The sequence below is a fragment of the Manacus vitellinus genome, unplaced genomic scaffold, assembly GCF_001715985.3.
Source record: "Manacus vitellinus isolate BGI_N305 unplaced genomic scaffold, ASM171598v3 scaffold_15_pilon, whole genome shotgun sequence".
Taxonomy (NCBI): Eukaryota; Metazoa; Chordata; class Aves; order Passeriformes; family Pipridae; genus Manacus; species Manacus vitellinus.
This window is the reverse complement of record NW_021939122.1, coordinates 4,659,853-4,676,965: the sequence shown is the minus strand read 5'-3', so window position 1 is coordinate 4,676,965 and position 17,113 is coordinate 4,659,853. Positions and strand designations below refer to the sequence as shown.

The 17,113-nt window shown below is 39.4% G+C and overlaps 1 protein-coding gene across 2 annotated transcripts in view; it reads left to right on the top strand.

Moving 5' to 3' along the window:
• Window positions 1-1,046: 1,046 nt before the first annotated feature.
• Window positions 1,047-17,113, top strand: part of TM9SF3 (transmembrane 9 superfamily member 3) — a 43,641-nt gene continuing 27,574 nt past the window's right edge. Inside the window, exons 1-4 of one of the 2 annotated variants that reach the window (XM_018069077.2) lie at window positions 1,047-1,145; window positions 8,860-9,055; window positions 14,103-14,225; window positions 16,459-16,619. In XM_018069077.2, coding sequence (XP_017924566.1) covers window positions 8,890-9,055; window positions 14,103-14,225; window positions 16,459-16,619 — 450 coding nt within the window. In that variant the 5' untranslated portion in view covers window positions 1,047-1,145; window positions 8,860-8,889. Of the gene's footprint in view, window positions 1,146-6,794; window positions 7,346-8,859; window positions 9,056-14,102; window positions 14,226-16,458; window positions 16,620-17,113 lie in introns of those variants that run through there. The other variant, XM_018069078.2, reaches the window with a different exon arrangement.

The window sequence follows — 17,113 nt, the reverse complement described above, 5'->3', positions numbered from 1 at the left end:
ATTAGGTTGGAAAAGACCTGTGAGAGTCCAACCTACGACCGAACACCAGCCTGTCAACTACAGCACGGCACTAAGTTGCATGTTGAGTCTCTCCTTAAACACCTTCGGGGACGGTGATTCTACCACCGGTGACGCTGGGCAGCCCATTCCAATGTCTAATCACCCTTCCCGTGAAGAAATTCTCCCTAATGTCCAGTCTAAACCTCCCCTGGTGCCGCTTGAGCCCATGTCCTCTCGTCCAGTCGCTGGCTGCCTGGGAGAAGAGCACGACACCCACCTGGCTACAGCCTCCTTTCAGGTATTTTTACAGCGATAAGGTCTCCCCTGAGCCTCCTCCAGGCTACACAACCCGAGCTCCCCCAGCCGCTCCTCACGGGACTTGTGCTCCAGTGGGTACTCGCACACAGCCCTGCGCCGCGATGTTCCCAAATAACTGTAGATTGTTTCATCGATCAAAATGTCACAATTTTATCAGCCGTAATTAAACCGGGTAAGAACAGACCGCGCTCACGCTGGAGGCCGCAGTGCCCCGCCGCCCACAGTGCGCGGCGCTCCGGGCCCGCCCGGCCCGCTCAGTGCCCGCCCGCCCCTCCCCGGCGCGGCCGCAGCGCTCGGCGCTCCCGGGGCTCCCGTAGCGCCCCCGCGGTTCCGGCGGGCGGGCGGGTGACGTGGCGGGCGGGGCGGAAGTGTCGTCGGCGGCGGGCGCGGGCCGGTGGCCGCGGCGGGGCCTGGCTGGGGACGCCGAGGCCCCGAGATGGCGGCGCGCCGGGGCTGCTCCTGCTGCTCCTGCCGCTCCTGCCGCTGCGCGCCCGCGCCGAGAGCAGAGCACACGGTGAGGCGGCGCCCGGCTTCCCTCGGGAGCGGCGCTCGGGCCGCGGCCCGCCGCGGGAAGCGCGGGCTCGGCGGGCGGGATGGGGGGCGACGGGCCGCGCCGCGGGAGGAGCGGGCGGGTCCCGCCCCGCGGGGCTCCCTCCGCGCCCCTGCGCCGCTCGGCGGTCGGGGTTGCGCGGGGTCGGCCCCGCTCGCCGGCCTCGGTGAACGGGGCGCTGGGGCAGGGCCGCCCGGCTCTCTGATCCGGTTTGCACATCCTTGTGCGGCCGGGCGCGGTGTCCCACCTTTTCCGGGAGAGATAAACGCCCCGGCAGGTACGCGGGCTTTGTTTGGAGAGCGCTGTTTGCTCCTGCCGGGAGGATGTTTGCTCTCGCTGCAGAGCACAGCCCCGCTGTGACAGGGAACACGCTGCGGGGGACAGCTCGCCTTGGGAGAGGGGGGGATAGCTTGGAATGGGCTGGGAAGTGAGGGCAGGATGGGGACACTGACACGGATCCCTCAGGAAAATGGTGATACGATACTGCTGACTTGAGCGCTCACCTATTGGGGTGAGGATAGTTTTTGTTAAAGTGCTTGCAGTATAACCCGAAAAGAGTCTCTAGGAAGGGCTTCATCGGTTTCTGGTTTTACATCAGTGTTATTTCCCATGGCTTTCGGTGTGGGAGGGTGGAAGTTCTCTGTGATGAGTTGAGACTTGATTTTGGAACGAGACTTTGCCAAAAACCATCCTCATTTGCTCCAAGTGGAGTGTGGCTGTGATTAAACAGTGTCTGTCTGGCTGTCAGGACTTTCAGTGCTCCTGAGCAGCCTGGCTGGCGAGCACTTGCTCAGTTTCTTAACACAGCTTTCTCTAGGTGTGCTGTGGTAAGCTTACTAAGATTAACGGTATTGATAGTTTTTGTATAAGCAGTAGTTAATTAGTTGCCCTATTACATGGATTTTTGAGGAATTGAAAACTGCATACGATTGTCTTTATTTTTTTTAAAGAGAAAGGGATTTATCAGTGCTGCAGTTAATGGCAGAAAAGTTAAGCTAATATTGAGTACTTTTAAGGAGCAGATATTCTTTGAACAAGCTTAGGTCCCAGTTTTGTTGCTGAGACTGTGTTTTAGAGTTAGTTTTCCGCTGAGGTGAGATGGTTTTCAGTACAGCACTGAGTTTATTTTAAAGGCTGGTTTACTTGAGGGTTTATTCATTATTAATGTTGGTAATGTTCTGGGGGAACAAAAAATCATAATGCTGTCATTGAATTTATTTGGTTTTGAAGTCTCCCTTCAAAAGTGATTTCTGATGGTTTTTAAGTCTTCTGAATGATTACCTAAACAATTACCAGGGGAAATCACCAATTCCTTTTAAGGGCTTGTCACTTTTTTCATCTAAATTACTCAAATATGCAAGATGATTACTGTCTTTTGGTTTAGTATTCTTGTTTGCATAGTGACCAGTTTATTAATGTCATGTGATAGGTTAGGAATAGTTGATGTAGAAAGACAGTTACCTTTTTTAGAAGGCTGTTTCCTTGCTTAGATATTTTGATGCTTTAATGTTCTATGGGAGATTGGAGTGGAAGCATTACCAGCATGAATGAAACATGAACAGAGTTTTGTAGTAGTATGCTGATTTTGAGATTAAGAACCTGAAGGAAATATACCTTAAATACTGCATTTTAATACATTTCCGTTTTAAATATGATTACAGTTGGAAGATTAATTTTTCTGTAATCAAGGTGCTTTATTACATTTTGGAGGCTCTACTCACTTTTGGAGGAGTGGAGGGGAAATTTAGGATTTGGTAACCTCAAAGCATAAATTTTCACTAACTTTAAGACTGGAGACCTATTGTGGGAATACACATCCATTTGTGCTGCCGTTTCCTTATTAACTCTCCAGTGTGTGGCTTCTTGTGCGCAGGCACTTGGGCTGTCTGGTGAAGGTGTGTCCATGCATCTTGCCACAGTTTACTTTTAGCTGCTGATGTGCAGGGCCTTATCAGTACTGAGCCTACTGGGCATACAGAAGTGCTGTCTTAGGTGTTTAATGCCCTGTGTTAGCAGGTTAATATTTTTAATGTGGTTGCTGCTGCTACAATATGTACAATATTTATAAAATAATACAGATGTGTGCTATAATATGTATTTTTGTATTAATGAAAATAGGCTGTTAATGTTTTATATGTGTCCTTTATTTCATAATTGTAGGACTTCTAAGCAAATATTGTAAAAGGTAATTGTGAGAGGACTCTGCACAGAGCTCTAGGTCTATAAGTACTATTGTTTCTGGAGGTGGCAGGTATGGATAGTGTCATTGAACCAAGAGCTAAATCCTTTATCTTAAAGTTGAATTACTTCTTTAAAAATCACATCTTCATTTCTTTGGAATAATAGTGTAAATACAATTATAAGATAAATGGGTATTTAAAAATCAGTAGTAAGTGAAGAGAAATTGGAGTTTCGCACAGCATTTAAAATCTCCTTTGTCAAAAGGCAGTACAGTAGTGTAACTTCAGACCAGAACAGAGCAATATATCAGAAACTAACTGAAAACTTGTCTACTGATACTTTAACTTATTGTCATGCTTCAGAGCATGTCATACACTTGCTCATTGCATGTATTGCACCATTTTTTGATAGTTGTCCTTTTATTTTTGGAAGTAATAGTATCAGTGGGGTGCTGGTGATCTTATAACAATGTATGCTGATCCTGCAGAAACAGGGTTAGTGGGCTCCTCCCTGGTTTGCTTTCACATCTTCTCTTGCTAGACTTGGTGGAGTTGATGATGAAACAGCCAAACCATAAAAGCATTCTGAAATATCCTGGGGGTTTTGTTGTGGGGGATGGTCTAAGGAGTAGGTAGCATTTAAATTTTAACGTTGCTTCAGTTTAATTGTCAGTGCTTTTGTAAGCATGGAAACACAAGACAAACACTGAAAAATAAACAAACCCCAGCCTATACCTTGTAGCAAAATTCCTAATTTATTATGTTTGAGAAAAGCATTTTTGTTTGACCTACACCTCAGTGAAGTATATTAATGCTCTCAACCTGTAAGTCTTGTTTAAAATTAATATATAAAATTAGGAGCTTTGTATAGTATCTGAGAATTGTCAGTTAGAGAACCACTGTGGAAAATATTTCAGCGCACGCAAAAGACTTATTTGCATATGAAGTTGTGTGCAGATGAGCAGCCTGATTCCTCTTTGAAGTTCTCCCATTTCCATTTTGAAGAGGTGAAATAAATGTTGTGGAATCAGGACATGGTGTGCCTGAGCAATCTTGTACATCTAGGAAGTGTAACAGTAAAAGTACTGCTTGTACAGTAGTTCAGACCTGTGCTGCTGGTACAGTTCTACCCTCATTTTGGTGAGGCCTACAATTCAGAGAGAAATGAAGAAGTGTTACTAGAAATAACCTACTTTGTCCAAAGGAGAGCATGAGGCTGAAATCCACAGTTTAATAGGCTATGGATGTAAGCTGCAAGCATTGAGTACTATGACAGTGCTTGATAGAGTATCTGGGGGCTATAAGCCTGGGATATTACCAGTTGAGTCTTGCTTGTTGCCCCTTGTATTTCCTGTCCTGCTTTTACAGCTTTGCTCTGTCAGTAACATAATGTTGGTCCTTTTTTTTCCTCCCTGAAAGATGTACACTTTGGAAAGCCTCATTCCAAACTTCAGTTTGAGAAGAGGAATAAAATTGCGTACTTTCTGAAAGAAACTGTCTCGATTTGAATTTATTTTGCTGAATCATCACATAAGATTTGGCAGTTGTAATCCTCTCCCTGTCTCCATCTTTTTTTGCAAAGTGCTTTCATGGTTTAAAGAACATCAACAACTTGACAGTCTCATATCCTTGTCTGCAACCTTTTGTATACTGACTTAATCTAGCCTTAATTGTTTTGTAGAATAAATAGTTTATTTCTAGAGTTACCATGCTAATTTCTGCAGTTGTACAAAGAGGACGTAAAGTTGCTTTCCACATCATGAGTGTTCTATTGGGTAACAGGAAAGGAAAATGCATGTACTATGCTGAAGGCACTTTCAGTATTGCTACGGTGGAATAGTTTTTAAACCATATAGATACATGTAAATTGTATTAAGCCTCAAAGTGGTGCATACTCCCAATTTTTCAGTAGTTGTATTGCATGGAAGAAATCCACACTTGGCCAGGTCAGGCAACACAAGCTTTTTACAAGTTTGATGTTCTGCAGGGGACTAGAGTAGACCCATCTATTCAGGCAACAAGGCAGCACTACAGATGGGTTGGACGTGATTTTAGCTTGCACATGCACAACATCTCTGCAGCCCAGCACTCTGTACAGGCAGCATGACCATATTGTGCTGCTTTGGAACAGATGTCCCCAGCTGTGATGAGGGTTGTAGCTGATATGTAGTTGCACTTGAGGTGCAGGTTAGTCCTTCACCACTTGGTTGGCAAATACAGAAAAAAGTTTCTGAAAGTTTATCTCCCCTTAATCAGATTGTAACAGCTGTAGGGTAGGTAACTTGTGTTGCTGCTGAGACTTTTCAGGCTGCCCCTATAAAGAGATCATTATATATTCCATATAGTTGCTGAAAGTACTGAGCTGATATTAGGCTTAGTGCAGAAAAATATGGAAAACTTACAGAACGAGTACTACATTTTTTCATAAATTACTGTAAATGAAATATAAATAAAAATGTGTTTTGTAGTCTTCTCTCATACATGGAAACGGTGAACTCTGAATTGTGGCACTATGACCAAGTTGTTAAATGCTTGTGTCTATGAATATAATTAGGATCTCTGAGCTATTTGCTGTATATTATCCTTTTATATGAACCGAAACCAGAAGAGCTTGCTGAATTATACCGCAGTACAGATTGCAGCATCTTGTTTGTTGACCTTCTTTGTCTTGTCATTTACTATGTTCATCTCAGCTTATTTTATATTCTCTCTCTTGTAGTGTGACCTTTTGCTGAAAGGTGTGTAGTATGTAAACCTTCTCTCAACCTAGAAGTCCTCATATAGAGGTGACAGTAAAGTCCTACAAGATACTCTAGTTCTTTGTCTTGCCTAAATAAGAGTTTTCTTTTATGTTGGCACTGTTATTTGTTGTAGATGTTTTGATATTATGAAGGAAATAATGAAAAATTAACCCAAACAACTAAAAAACCCAAAACACCACAAACTTGAACTCTTTAATAGCACTGTGTTCTTGCCACCAAATTACCCTACTACTAGGCTAAGAATATAAGGATGAGATATGTCATGACAGGGAAATGTGTTTAAATGTGAAAGCTCATCTTTATAATTGAGAATGAGCAAACCCCAAAAAATTTAGAGAGAAGACAATCTGCTTGAGTTTTTACTAGACACCACCCCCAAATTTAGGCTGAAGTTGCTTAAGCTGGTTTACTTGCAACAGCCCCCTTGATCTGGGGAGGCCACTGGGAGCACCTGATGGACTGCAAATTGCTGTGACTAAGGACTGCTTAGAGTGAGGTGTAACCTGGGCTGGCTGAGGGGCTGTGTTTGTTTATGTAGCAGTCCTGGACAGATTTCTCTTGTCCTGTTGGGGGGGGGGGGGGATGAGAAAGGAGGAAGTAATAAATGCAGACTGAATTCTTTGCTTTTGTTTGATTTGGTCCCTTTTCTCTCCGGAGTAGGCTGGTGGCATCTTGGAGTCATTGTGAGAAAAACTTGTAAGCCCTGAAGGAGGGCTAAACACTATGCAGATAACAGACAAGCAAAGACCAATTTTGTTATTGCAGATGTTGTAATTACAATGTAGTTACATTATTGGATCAGAAAACGTAGCAAGATTTTGACTAGTATGTTCTTATTCTGTTGGTTTCTGCCACTTCTGTCACTTCTGTTATAGTTCCAAAAATGCAGAGATCCCAGCTCAGTGTGAAGCAGGTCAGAAACAAGCAGCTAAGTATAGCAGTGGTCAATGCTTTCTTTATTCAGGCACTGTCAAAGAAGAACTGACAGACCTAAGGATGTTGTCATATTCTATTGCTGAAGGTTGAACAGAGACATAGCTGAGCTCACATGTAAGCTGTTCGTTACAAGGAGTAGTGCTAAAGTGGGCTCTTGACAAGTTAAGACCATTTTGAGGAAGGGCTGGAAATATGTTCTGCAGCTGTTAGAGGAAGAAACAGAAGACATGCTAGACATAACAGTCTAGGAAGAGATATGGACCAATTTGTCCCGTGCTACCTTGGCAAGAGCTAGAGGCAGATTCGAGGTGCAGATTCCACTATCTGCTGCTGTGGCTGAGGGAGTTGGAACTGTGATTTTTCTTTCTTTTTTCTTTCTTTCCCAACTTTCTTTGGATAACTGTGCTGCACTGGTATAACCTTTCTGGTTGCTGGAAGAGAGGAGGAATGTCTACTTTCTCTTGCTGTGTTGTTTACTCTTTCTTTGATCCTTCTTTGGCATTCTGTCTATCAGAAGTGTTGACGTGTGTACTCTGCTAGTGGGCAGGTTTGTGAAACTGAGAAGTGTTTGGTCTCTGCTGCAGCTCAGAATGAAATAGGTAAGATTTTAAGTTTCTTGTTGGAAATCACTCACATAAGTGGCTGGAATGATGCTTGTACATCTTTGTAAACAAAAAAGATGAGGCTTGTAATAGAGATGATGTGTTAGTTTAAAGGGATTAAATTATTTTCCAAAGCATGTTTGTTTAAATCCTTGAGTTAAACTTTTAAACACCTCATCTGAAGAATTTATTGCATTCCACATGTACCTAATTATTTCTGAGTTAACCTCGTGGTACAGCTGTGTTTATTCAGAATAAATGGAGTTGAAGAACCTTTGTTCATTTGTTAAAAAGGGAGATGCATAACTGTATTCAGTATTTCAGTTGTGCACTATGAAATAGTTACGGCTAATTAACATTTGACTTCCTTTGCTTCTCCAGTGTGTTCTGTGTCTGTGGTTTTGTCTTAAAATAGTACTTTATTCTTCTGTACTTAAAAACATCAGAACCTATATGGAGGTTGTGCTTTCATGTATATATGGTTATAATTAGGGGTTTTGCCTTAAAAGTTATGTCACTGTCCCTCCTATTCTGTTGAAATTATAGTAGGTGAAGAAGTTGTGTTGGCTGAGAGACTTTGTGTAGTTATCAGCAAATCTGATACCTCATCCAGATGCACACAGATATAGTGCAAGTAATTATTTGAGATCACTTAATTCTCCTGAATTTGTGCAGTATTTGAATATTGATAGATTAATGGCATTAAATACTTTTGTTCAGAAGTAATAAGGGCTTGAAAAAAATTACTGGCTCCTAGACAAGGAATAAATTTTTCTGGCTAAGAGTAACTGTGGAAAGTGAAGAGTGAATGTTCCCAGAAAGAATTTCATGGCAGCCACCAGACTGCTTGCTGTTCTGTTTTTTTCACTGTGAGAATGTTGGAAATGCATCAAAATACAGTTCTTCTGTCTGACTTCTTTGCCTCTTGGCTCCTGTAGGTATGCAACAGTTTAATTTTAGTGTCTCCTGTGAGGCATTGCAGTCTTCTGGGAATTTTGAATGCAATTTATACCATTAGTAAAATGAAAGGAAGCTGCATTTTAGGAAAATACAGTATACATGTCACCGTGGGTAGCTAACCTAGTTTCTTTACTGAGATCTTGTATAACAAGACATTAACTTGATATTTCCTTTTTCTCAGTGGAGATAAGCAGAATTTTGCTTTGAACTGATGTGTTTCCACAAAATTTGTGAAAGCTTATTTATTTTTGAGACTTCTGCTTTTCTCCACTTCTGCTCTCTACATCTTCTGCTTCTCTCTTTGATACTTCAGTGATAGGCTCTAAGAAACTATATAATCAACTAAGCTTTTTTTTTTTTTGTTAGAAAGCAGGCTGAAAATCTTACCTAGAATTCCTCTCACCCAAAAGACAAAAATGCTCAATTGTCTTTATATGTAACTGTTGCCTGTGATTCAACAGTCCTGCTCTGCTAGTTAACATGAATGAGAGCTTCTTGAACATTTTTATTCTGCTCAGGTTCTCATCTAACTCAATAACTTTATCTTTCAGTACCAAGATAAAGAGGAAGTTGTTTTATGGATGAATACTGTAGGGCCCTACCACAATCGCCAAGAAACATACAAATACTTCTCTCTTCCCTTCTGCGTGGGATCAAAAAAAAGCATCAGCCATTACCATGAAACCCTAGGGGAAGCACTTCAAGGAGTTGAATTGGAATTTAGTGGTCTTGACATCAAATTTAAAGGTAAGCAATTCACAGTGCCTTTAGTCACTTAAAATATACATGAACCCTTAAAACTTGGGCTTTTTAACTAGAAGAACTGAAAATTTGCTGCTGCTAGCAACTGAGTGTATCTTGTACCCTGCAAGGTTGTCTACAGCGATTGGCTTTTGTGTTTACAGTGAAGGTTTCATCTGTGTGCCCTTGAAGGAAAATACTTGCAGCAGATATGTGCTTCTGAAGTAACTGATTACATTTTAAAAAGTACAACTAAGCTTTTTTGTGTTTGAGTGTTTAAATATTTGCTGGAATTAATATTCTGGAATTATTAATTCTGAAGATGTCATTTTTTCCTCTGATATTGACTACTTGCAGACTCTCTGCAATTGCAAAGGAGTACCAAGGGCTCAACATCTCAAAATTCTACCTTAACACAAAGTTAATTATTGTGTCCTTCTGGTCAGTGTCTAATTTAAAATGCCTTTGACAAACATCTTTATAGCATTGGCCCTAACTCATCATATGCCAGTCAGGATGAAGCTGGTCTATTTGTTTTCCTGTTGTTTCCTGCCCTCTCCATCTTTCCATACTGTTCCAGAGAAGACATTTAACCTCTTTTGCAAATACATATCTTGGTATTAGGGACATAATTTCTGTGTGTGTGTCCTTTTAGATATCTGTAACTGGTAGTTGCGGAGCTTCAAATAATAACAGATTCTTTTTGTCTCTGTTGAATTTTAACATTTATAAATTTCATTCAATTTGTGTTTCTCTGTATATGTATCTTTTTTTCCTAGAGCACTGCACTTCATTACATCACTAGTGCTTAACTGGATGGAGAACTTAAGCATATTATTTCTTGTCTGAGCATTTACAATCAGGTGGGATTTAGTTTCTGTAGGTTGTAAAAGTTTTATCCAAAACAGGACATCTGCAAAATAAGAGACTTGATGATATTTTTGTTATCAGTAGGATAACAAAAGTGGAATGTAAGATTAAGTGGAATAAAAGATTTTTAAAAAGTTCGTTAATACCATGAATTCTTTATAATTTTTAAAGTTGCACAGAGGATAGCATCTCCGCATTAAAGGAGTTGGGGGTTGAATCTTTCCTTTTAAGAAAGGAACACCACCTGCAGGAACACTGGAAAATAGTCCCATTACTGGTTTGTAACACCTTGTAGCATGCTGACAATTTTATTCAATATAGGAGAAATAGTTTTGCTGTCAAACCTCATAAAATATGCTCAGAAACGCAAAGTGGAAAGAACAGAGAAGAAAACTGACAGCAGTTCAACACAATAAAACTTCTATGTTTGTTTTTGCAGCCAGTTTGATGTGTAATTTTTACTTCCTTTAGTTGCCCCAACTTTATGAAGAGATTGTTTTATTCCTGTGATAAGTGTACTCTCTAGGTGCAGCACCAAACTGAAAAGACTAGGTTTGTGAGTTAATGTTTACTTCTACGATGTATCCCATTCACGGAATTTAAAAGAATTTAATTATTAACACCTTGGTGCTCAGTATAGATTGATAATCTGTATTGGGCCTGCAGTGAATTTAACTCCCAACCAGAGTGGCTGCTGGTCAGATGTTCAGATGTTTTCTATAAAGCAGATGGTACGTGGTAGCTGGTTGATTACCAAGTGTGTGTATGTGATCTGTGAAGCTGTACATGTGCACTTCTAGCTTTTTCCCTTACAATCTGTGTCCTCTGGATAAAAGATGAAGACCATAATCTGTTTGCTGTTAGCTGGCATCCAGCAGCTTCTGCATTTCTAGCATTGGTCCATGAAGTGAAATCTAAATGGGAGTCAACTCTGTTTTACCATCTCTAATCTGCTGTTAAAACTATTAAAATTTTCTTTTTTTCCAAATTTCAGAGTAACAAGTATAAATTAATTGTAACACTAGTTATTAGTAGTTATTTAATATGAAATTATGTAAAATTTGTGAAATCTAAATTACCTTGATATACAGGTTTTTGAAGTAAAAAAAGAGTAGAGGGTTGTGGTGTGAGATTGATTAATTTTTTTTTACAGGCTTAAAAACTGTCATAAAATCAGTACAATTTATATCCAGTGGTTGTTGGAAAATTTAGATTTCACAGACCAGCCCTTAAAATTTAGCATTTGTATAAAGAATTCTTTTCCAGTTTGGTTGTTAAAATGTGATGATAGCTCAGTTCTTTGGCGACTCTTTAATGTTCTTTGCTGAAGCTGTGTTCACTTTTTTTTTTTTTTAAATAATTGTAACTAGATAATATCAGTGAAATTAAAATATTTTTTTGGTAATGGATAAGTTTTATCTCAGTGTGATTGATACATGCTCTGATCTCTGCACCACCAGTGGTCCAAATGTTGCTGCAATTAAACAGAAACAGAGCTGTTGGTGGTTTTGCGGGTTGGGTTTTTCAGTTGTTTTTTGTTCTTGTTGGTTTTTTTAATGGCTAGATGCTTATGTTTTGGTACCAATGGATTCACAGGGTCTTAAGAATAAGATATGGCTTCAGAGAGTGTTGAGTATCTAAAACCTGCAGCTGAAGTAAATTAGGAGCTGCTCAAGTCCCATTCAATAATAAACTTGTACGGATTTTCTTTATAAATGTGTGAATCATATCTGAGTTCTAAGTAAACAGGTAACCATGCTTTTCCTTATGTGTGTTTGGGATTATGGCAAGACTAACAATTACAGGCATTGTTTTCTCTTTAAATGAGTGTTGTACAAGTTTACAAAATAAAATTAGATTTGAATTTTATACTACTAGGATTTTATCCTTTATGGTGAGTAAAGGTGAAGTGGAATTGTTCTAATAAAATAGCTTCTGCAATAAAAAACAGTTCCATTCTCAACATGGTTTGACTGTACAGCAATAAGCATGAAGCTGCATGTTGTTCATCATATTCAAAGAATTATTTAGGCTGCAGCTGTTACTAACTGAAATACTAAACTGTGTAAGTAAAACTGGCAGTTGAATCACTGGGCATTGCCTGTATTTTTGAACTAGAATAAAAAAATTATGGTTCTGCAAAAATGTGTTCTTCTGAGAGTGGAAGTTAGCACTTGAATTCTCATAGTGCTGACTGGCGGGGCAAAACCACAGTATATTCAAGAACCCATAAATTAGTGTTTCTTTTTGTATTTAAAAATGTGTCATATGAAAGGATACCTGCAATCTTACAAGATAGCTGGATTTCCCTTCTGCTACAGTATGAATTATGTTGTTCTTTTATCACAGGCGTCAAATCTGTATAAATATCTGTGTGAATAAAGTAATGAATTATTAACATACATTGTAATACAACTTTAAGCTGGCTTAATTTACTTGTCAAGCTAAATCTAGGGTAATAATGCTCCTTAATTAATGTCAGGTTCTTTATTCAGGTATTTAGATTGACATCCTCTGTTACACCTGAGACCTAGTAAATTTTTAAATTTATTGAACATTGGTATTGTAGTGACTTCAGTTGGAAAATTAATTTTTGATATTACCATACAATGCCATTTAGACAAGGTTAATTTAAAGAGAAAAAGGATTTTTTAACATACTTGAATTTTACACTTGTTGGGAAGTGTTACTAAATGATCATACTTCTAATGGAGAACTCTTTGCCCAGACTTCCTTCTGCAACACCTCCTGAATATATGGCAGCCATTCAGGATGATGTTCAGTGTTGTACTAGGAGGTGGTCAGATATAATGAGGTTTTATATGGTTTACATGTTTGAATAAAACCCCATTGATCTCTGTTCATAGGAAATTTGAAATTTGGCTAAGCACACTTTTTTAATGTCATGCTTTCATGCTTTTTTAAAATTTGCTTAATGAGCTACAAGAGGTTATTGAAGCTGTATTACATAGCACATGTTACCTCTTTGGCATCCCTTTTGTGTAGACACAACACAAAACATACCTTTAATGTCACATTCCTCTTGGATACACACCCTGCTAAGGACTCTAACATATGCAAAACTTTTGATCTTGTAAAGCTATAATGAAGTAGACATCAGGTTCCCCAGCCATGATGTTCTAAGCTTCTTTCATTTAATCATTGAACACAGTGGATTTAAGCTTAACCATCTAATCCTGTCCTGTAACTAAATGACAACTTCAGCGTTCTCAGTGGCTGGTGAAAGGAGCACTTGTCTTCATTCACTTGTTTTAGGGGGAGGTGAGAGGAACTGTACCTGTGTGGTGTGGCTGAGGGTGACATCCTATACCACATGTAATGTCGTGCCTGTGTTTCGTGAGAATTGAATGAGATTGTTTCTAATGATGCTGCTGGGGTTTTGTGTATGTGCCCTGGAGTAACTTGTAACATACTTGATCCAGATTTGATTGTACTATCTCTGTGATGTCCTTTGGTATTTTACCTACCAGAAATGAGTCCTCAATTCCAGTGATAACAAAAAGAGCTGAGAGGAAGCTGGAATTCTTTACATTCACTGTGTTTCACTATTTGCAGAGTGAAGAAAACTTTAGTAAGATGTGCATGAGAGGGGACTTGTCTCTAAATCTATTGCTGCCTGAATTCTTGTAAACATGTCTTTTTTTCACTTGAGAAGGAAATATTAGGGAAGGAAACTGGGATTTGAAAGAATGACTTATGAATTGTAGATGGGGAAGAATAGCTTTCCGACTCAAAGAGGTGGATTTATTTTATTTTCAAAATAGTGGGAGTTATTGTACTAAAATAGATAATATTGTACAAAGTCTTAGGTATTTGTTAATAATTTCTTGTTAAAGTAGAAGAGGTCTCATGATCTATCTGGGTAAATCTTCCATGAGCTGATGGATCTTAATTTAGTGTGGGTGAAGTAGCAAAAGGATACTTTAAAACCTTTTAATATCCAAAGTGTGGGAAGCTTCTGCATGTGGAAGAGTAGATTTATGGAAACAATCAGGTAATTGCTTTAATGGTTCCTTTTTAAATGTCCTTTTTTGTTACCTACTTGAGGATAGCCAAAATGGCTTGAAGGCTTCATCAGTGTCCATTCCTCCATTTGCTTGGTTTACCTTTGCTTTCAGCCAGCTCATTAATAAATCTTTAACTGTGCTTTAATTTTTTGCAGATGATGTAATGCAGACTACTTACTGTGAAGTTGACTTGGACAAAGGAAGAAGAGATGCATTTGTGTATGCTATCAAAAATCACTATTGGTACCAGATGTATATTGATGACTTGCCAATATGGGGTGAGTGATATTATGTATTAATAACTGGATTACACCTACCTGAGTACTGTACTAGTGGGTTTTGTGGAGTCATTTAATGACTAAGCTTTGTTACAAGAACATAAAACATACATGTAAACCACGTTCACAAGAATGTAAAACCAAATAACACAGCCTAGAGAAGAGGAGACTGAGGTCAGACCTCCTTGTGGTCTTCAACATCCTCATGAGGGGCAACGGAGGGGCGGGTGCTGATCTCTTCACTCTCATGACCAGTGACAGGACTCAAGGAAGTGGCATGGAACTGAGTCAGGGGAGGGAGTCAGGTTAGGTTGGGTATCAGGAAAAAGGTTTTCACCCAGATGGTGGTTGAGCACTGGAACAGGCTCCTCAGGGAAGTGGTCACAGCACCAAGCCTGACAAGAGTTCAAAAAGCGTTTGGACAATGCTCTCAGGCACACGGTGTGATTCATGGATCATACTGTGCAGGGCCAGGAGTTGGACTCAATGATCCTGATGAGTCCCTTCCAACTCAGCATATTCTATGATTCTTTGAAATAAATTGAGGGATTTTTGCATTGAAAGACCAGTAGGATGGCTTATACTAATGAATTACAAAAACAATGAAATCTGTTTTGTTTCTTGAGCACTGATTTAATAATAGCAAGTTCTTAGGGTTAAATTCTTTAAAATGTTTGAGTGTTAATTAGATAAGCTACATGTAAGGTCCATGTTATTGTGTTCATGAATAGCAACTGTCATAAAACTATTTCAGAGTTTAAACTTTATTTTGCTGCTACTTTTCTTTACTGCTAACACAAGAACTATTTGGTTTACTTTCATGGTAGTTTAGTGGCTTTTAACGGTTTTGCATGTGTAGTTTGTGTTTACATGAAGGAGTTTTATTTTACTTGTTTTTTTACAATTCTGTCCCACAGTGGAGAGACAAGGCTTGACTGTTTCTGGACATTCCCTAAGTATATGAGGCACTGTGTTAGTTCACTCCTTCAGGGAGTGATTGATCAGAATGTCCTTTTAGGTAATTTAGAGGTCTCCGTTGCCATGGTTTTGGATAATACCGTGGGCCCAGATGGTATGCCAGGTGCTGGGCTGTATGGCATAGGTACAAACTGGCACGTGTGCCGTGTGGATGGCATATACAAGGCAATCCTGACAGATGAGCATGAGTAAAAAACATGACAGAAAAACACCACCTTGCAAATTAAAAAACACAGGTGATGCACAAGTGCCATTCCTTCATATACCTGCTGCTTTGTGATAGCCTGTTCTATATCCTTCACCTCCTTGTTCTCCCATTCCCCCCACCTCTGTATATCTTGAGTGCTGCTTTTACTGTGAGTTTCCATCTTGTACATCTTGTATGTGATCTTTGGTATGATGGTCTTGATATCAAAGGTGACACTTGTAGCCTGTGAACTTGGTGACTGCTAGACTTTTTTTTTCTCTCCAGCATGGTACAGTCTCTGGAATTTTTCTGTAGTAGATGAGACATTTTGCATTAGCTTACTGAAAATGAAGAACTTAATCACAGAATGGTTTGAGTTGGATAGGACTGTAAAGATCATCTAGTTTCAACCCCCCTGCCACAGGCAGGGACACCTTTCACTAAATCAGGTTGCTCAGAGCTCCATCCAGTGTGACCTTGAACACTTCCAGGGATTGGGCATCCACAACTTCCCTGGGCGATTTGTTCCAGTGCCTCACCACCCTCACAGGAAAGAATTTCTTACAAATACACATTCTTGGCAAGCAGTGGAAACTTGTGTGCAAATGAGAGCAAAAAGCATGTGTTGGGGAGTCAGCTAAAGAGGATTACAGAGTGAAAGTAAAATTTTTAAGAGGAAGAAAAAAAAAGTTAAGAGGTAGATGGGAAATTGGAAATTATAGAGGTCTTGGCTAAGTTGTCTTCAGGGATATTGGATCTGTATTTAGCTAGTTGTTTATCTGGTGAGAATTGCAAATAAAGGTAGAGGAACTGTTGTTGCATCTTCTGCAGTGTTTGTAGCTGCATGCTTTTTTGTTTAATGCCATTACAAAATTCTTGGAGAGACCTGTGGATTGACGATAATCCAGGTATTAGAGTGGAAAAGAAGAGCATAATATCTTCTGTGTTTTCTTTAGTTATGTTGCATTTTTTAGCTGGCAAAACTTTCATAATGCATATTTTTAAAAATAAATGCACAATATCTGAAAACATACCTGTAATAGATGCTTACACTTGTTTCCTATGCAGGGATTGTTGGAGAAGCAGATGAAAATGGAGAAGATTATTACCTTTGGACTTACAAAAAACTTGAAATTGGTTACAATGGAAATAGAATTGTAGATGTCAATCTGACCAGTGAAGGAAAGGTGAAATTGGTACCAAACACAAAAATCCAGATGTCATATTCAGTAAGTAATTTGGTGATGCACCTGTGATAAGAAATTCTGCATGGTGAAATAACTCAGAAATAGGTACTTCTATACTTACAGTATGTACTGCTACATTGGGCTATAATAGAGGAAGATGCATCTTCACTCCTTCAAATATTTTGTTTAATTGCTGAAAAACCTCTGTAGATTTATTAATAACAAATATAAAATTATGATTTTTGAAGCACTCCAAACATGCTGAAGCTTCTGTTATCTGCAGAATATGTTTTGGTGGGAAAGGAATGTGTCCCAAAAGGTAGGGAGACTAGAAGTATAGAGGACCCTCAAGTAGATACACATTTTCTTCATGTTTGGACCTCTGACATTTGCATCATAGAGTTGAACTGGATTCTGAGCTAGGGCAAAACCCCACTGTAAGCCTTTATGCTTTGCAAGCCATTACTATCAAAGCTTATTTTCTTTTTGCAATTCCAGTAGAAATTTCTTATTTATATAACCTTATTAATGAGGTT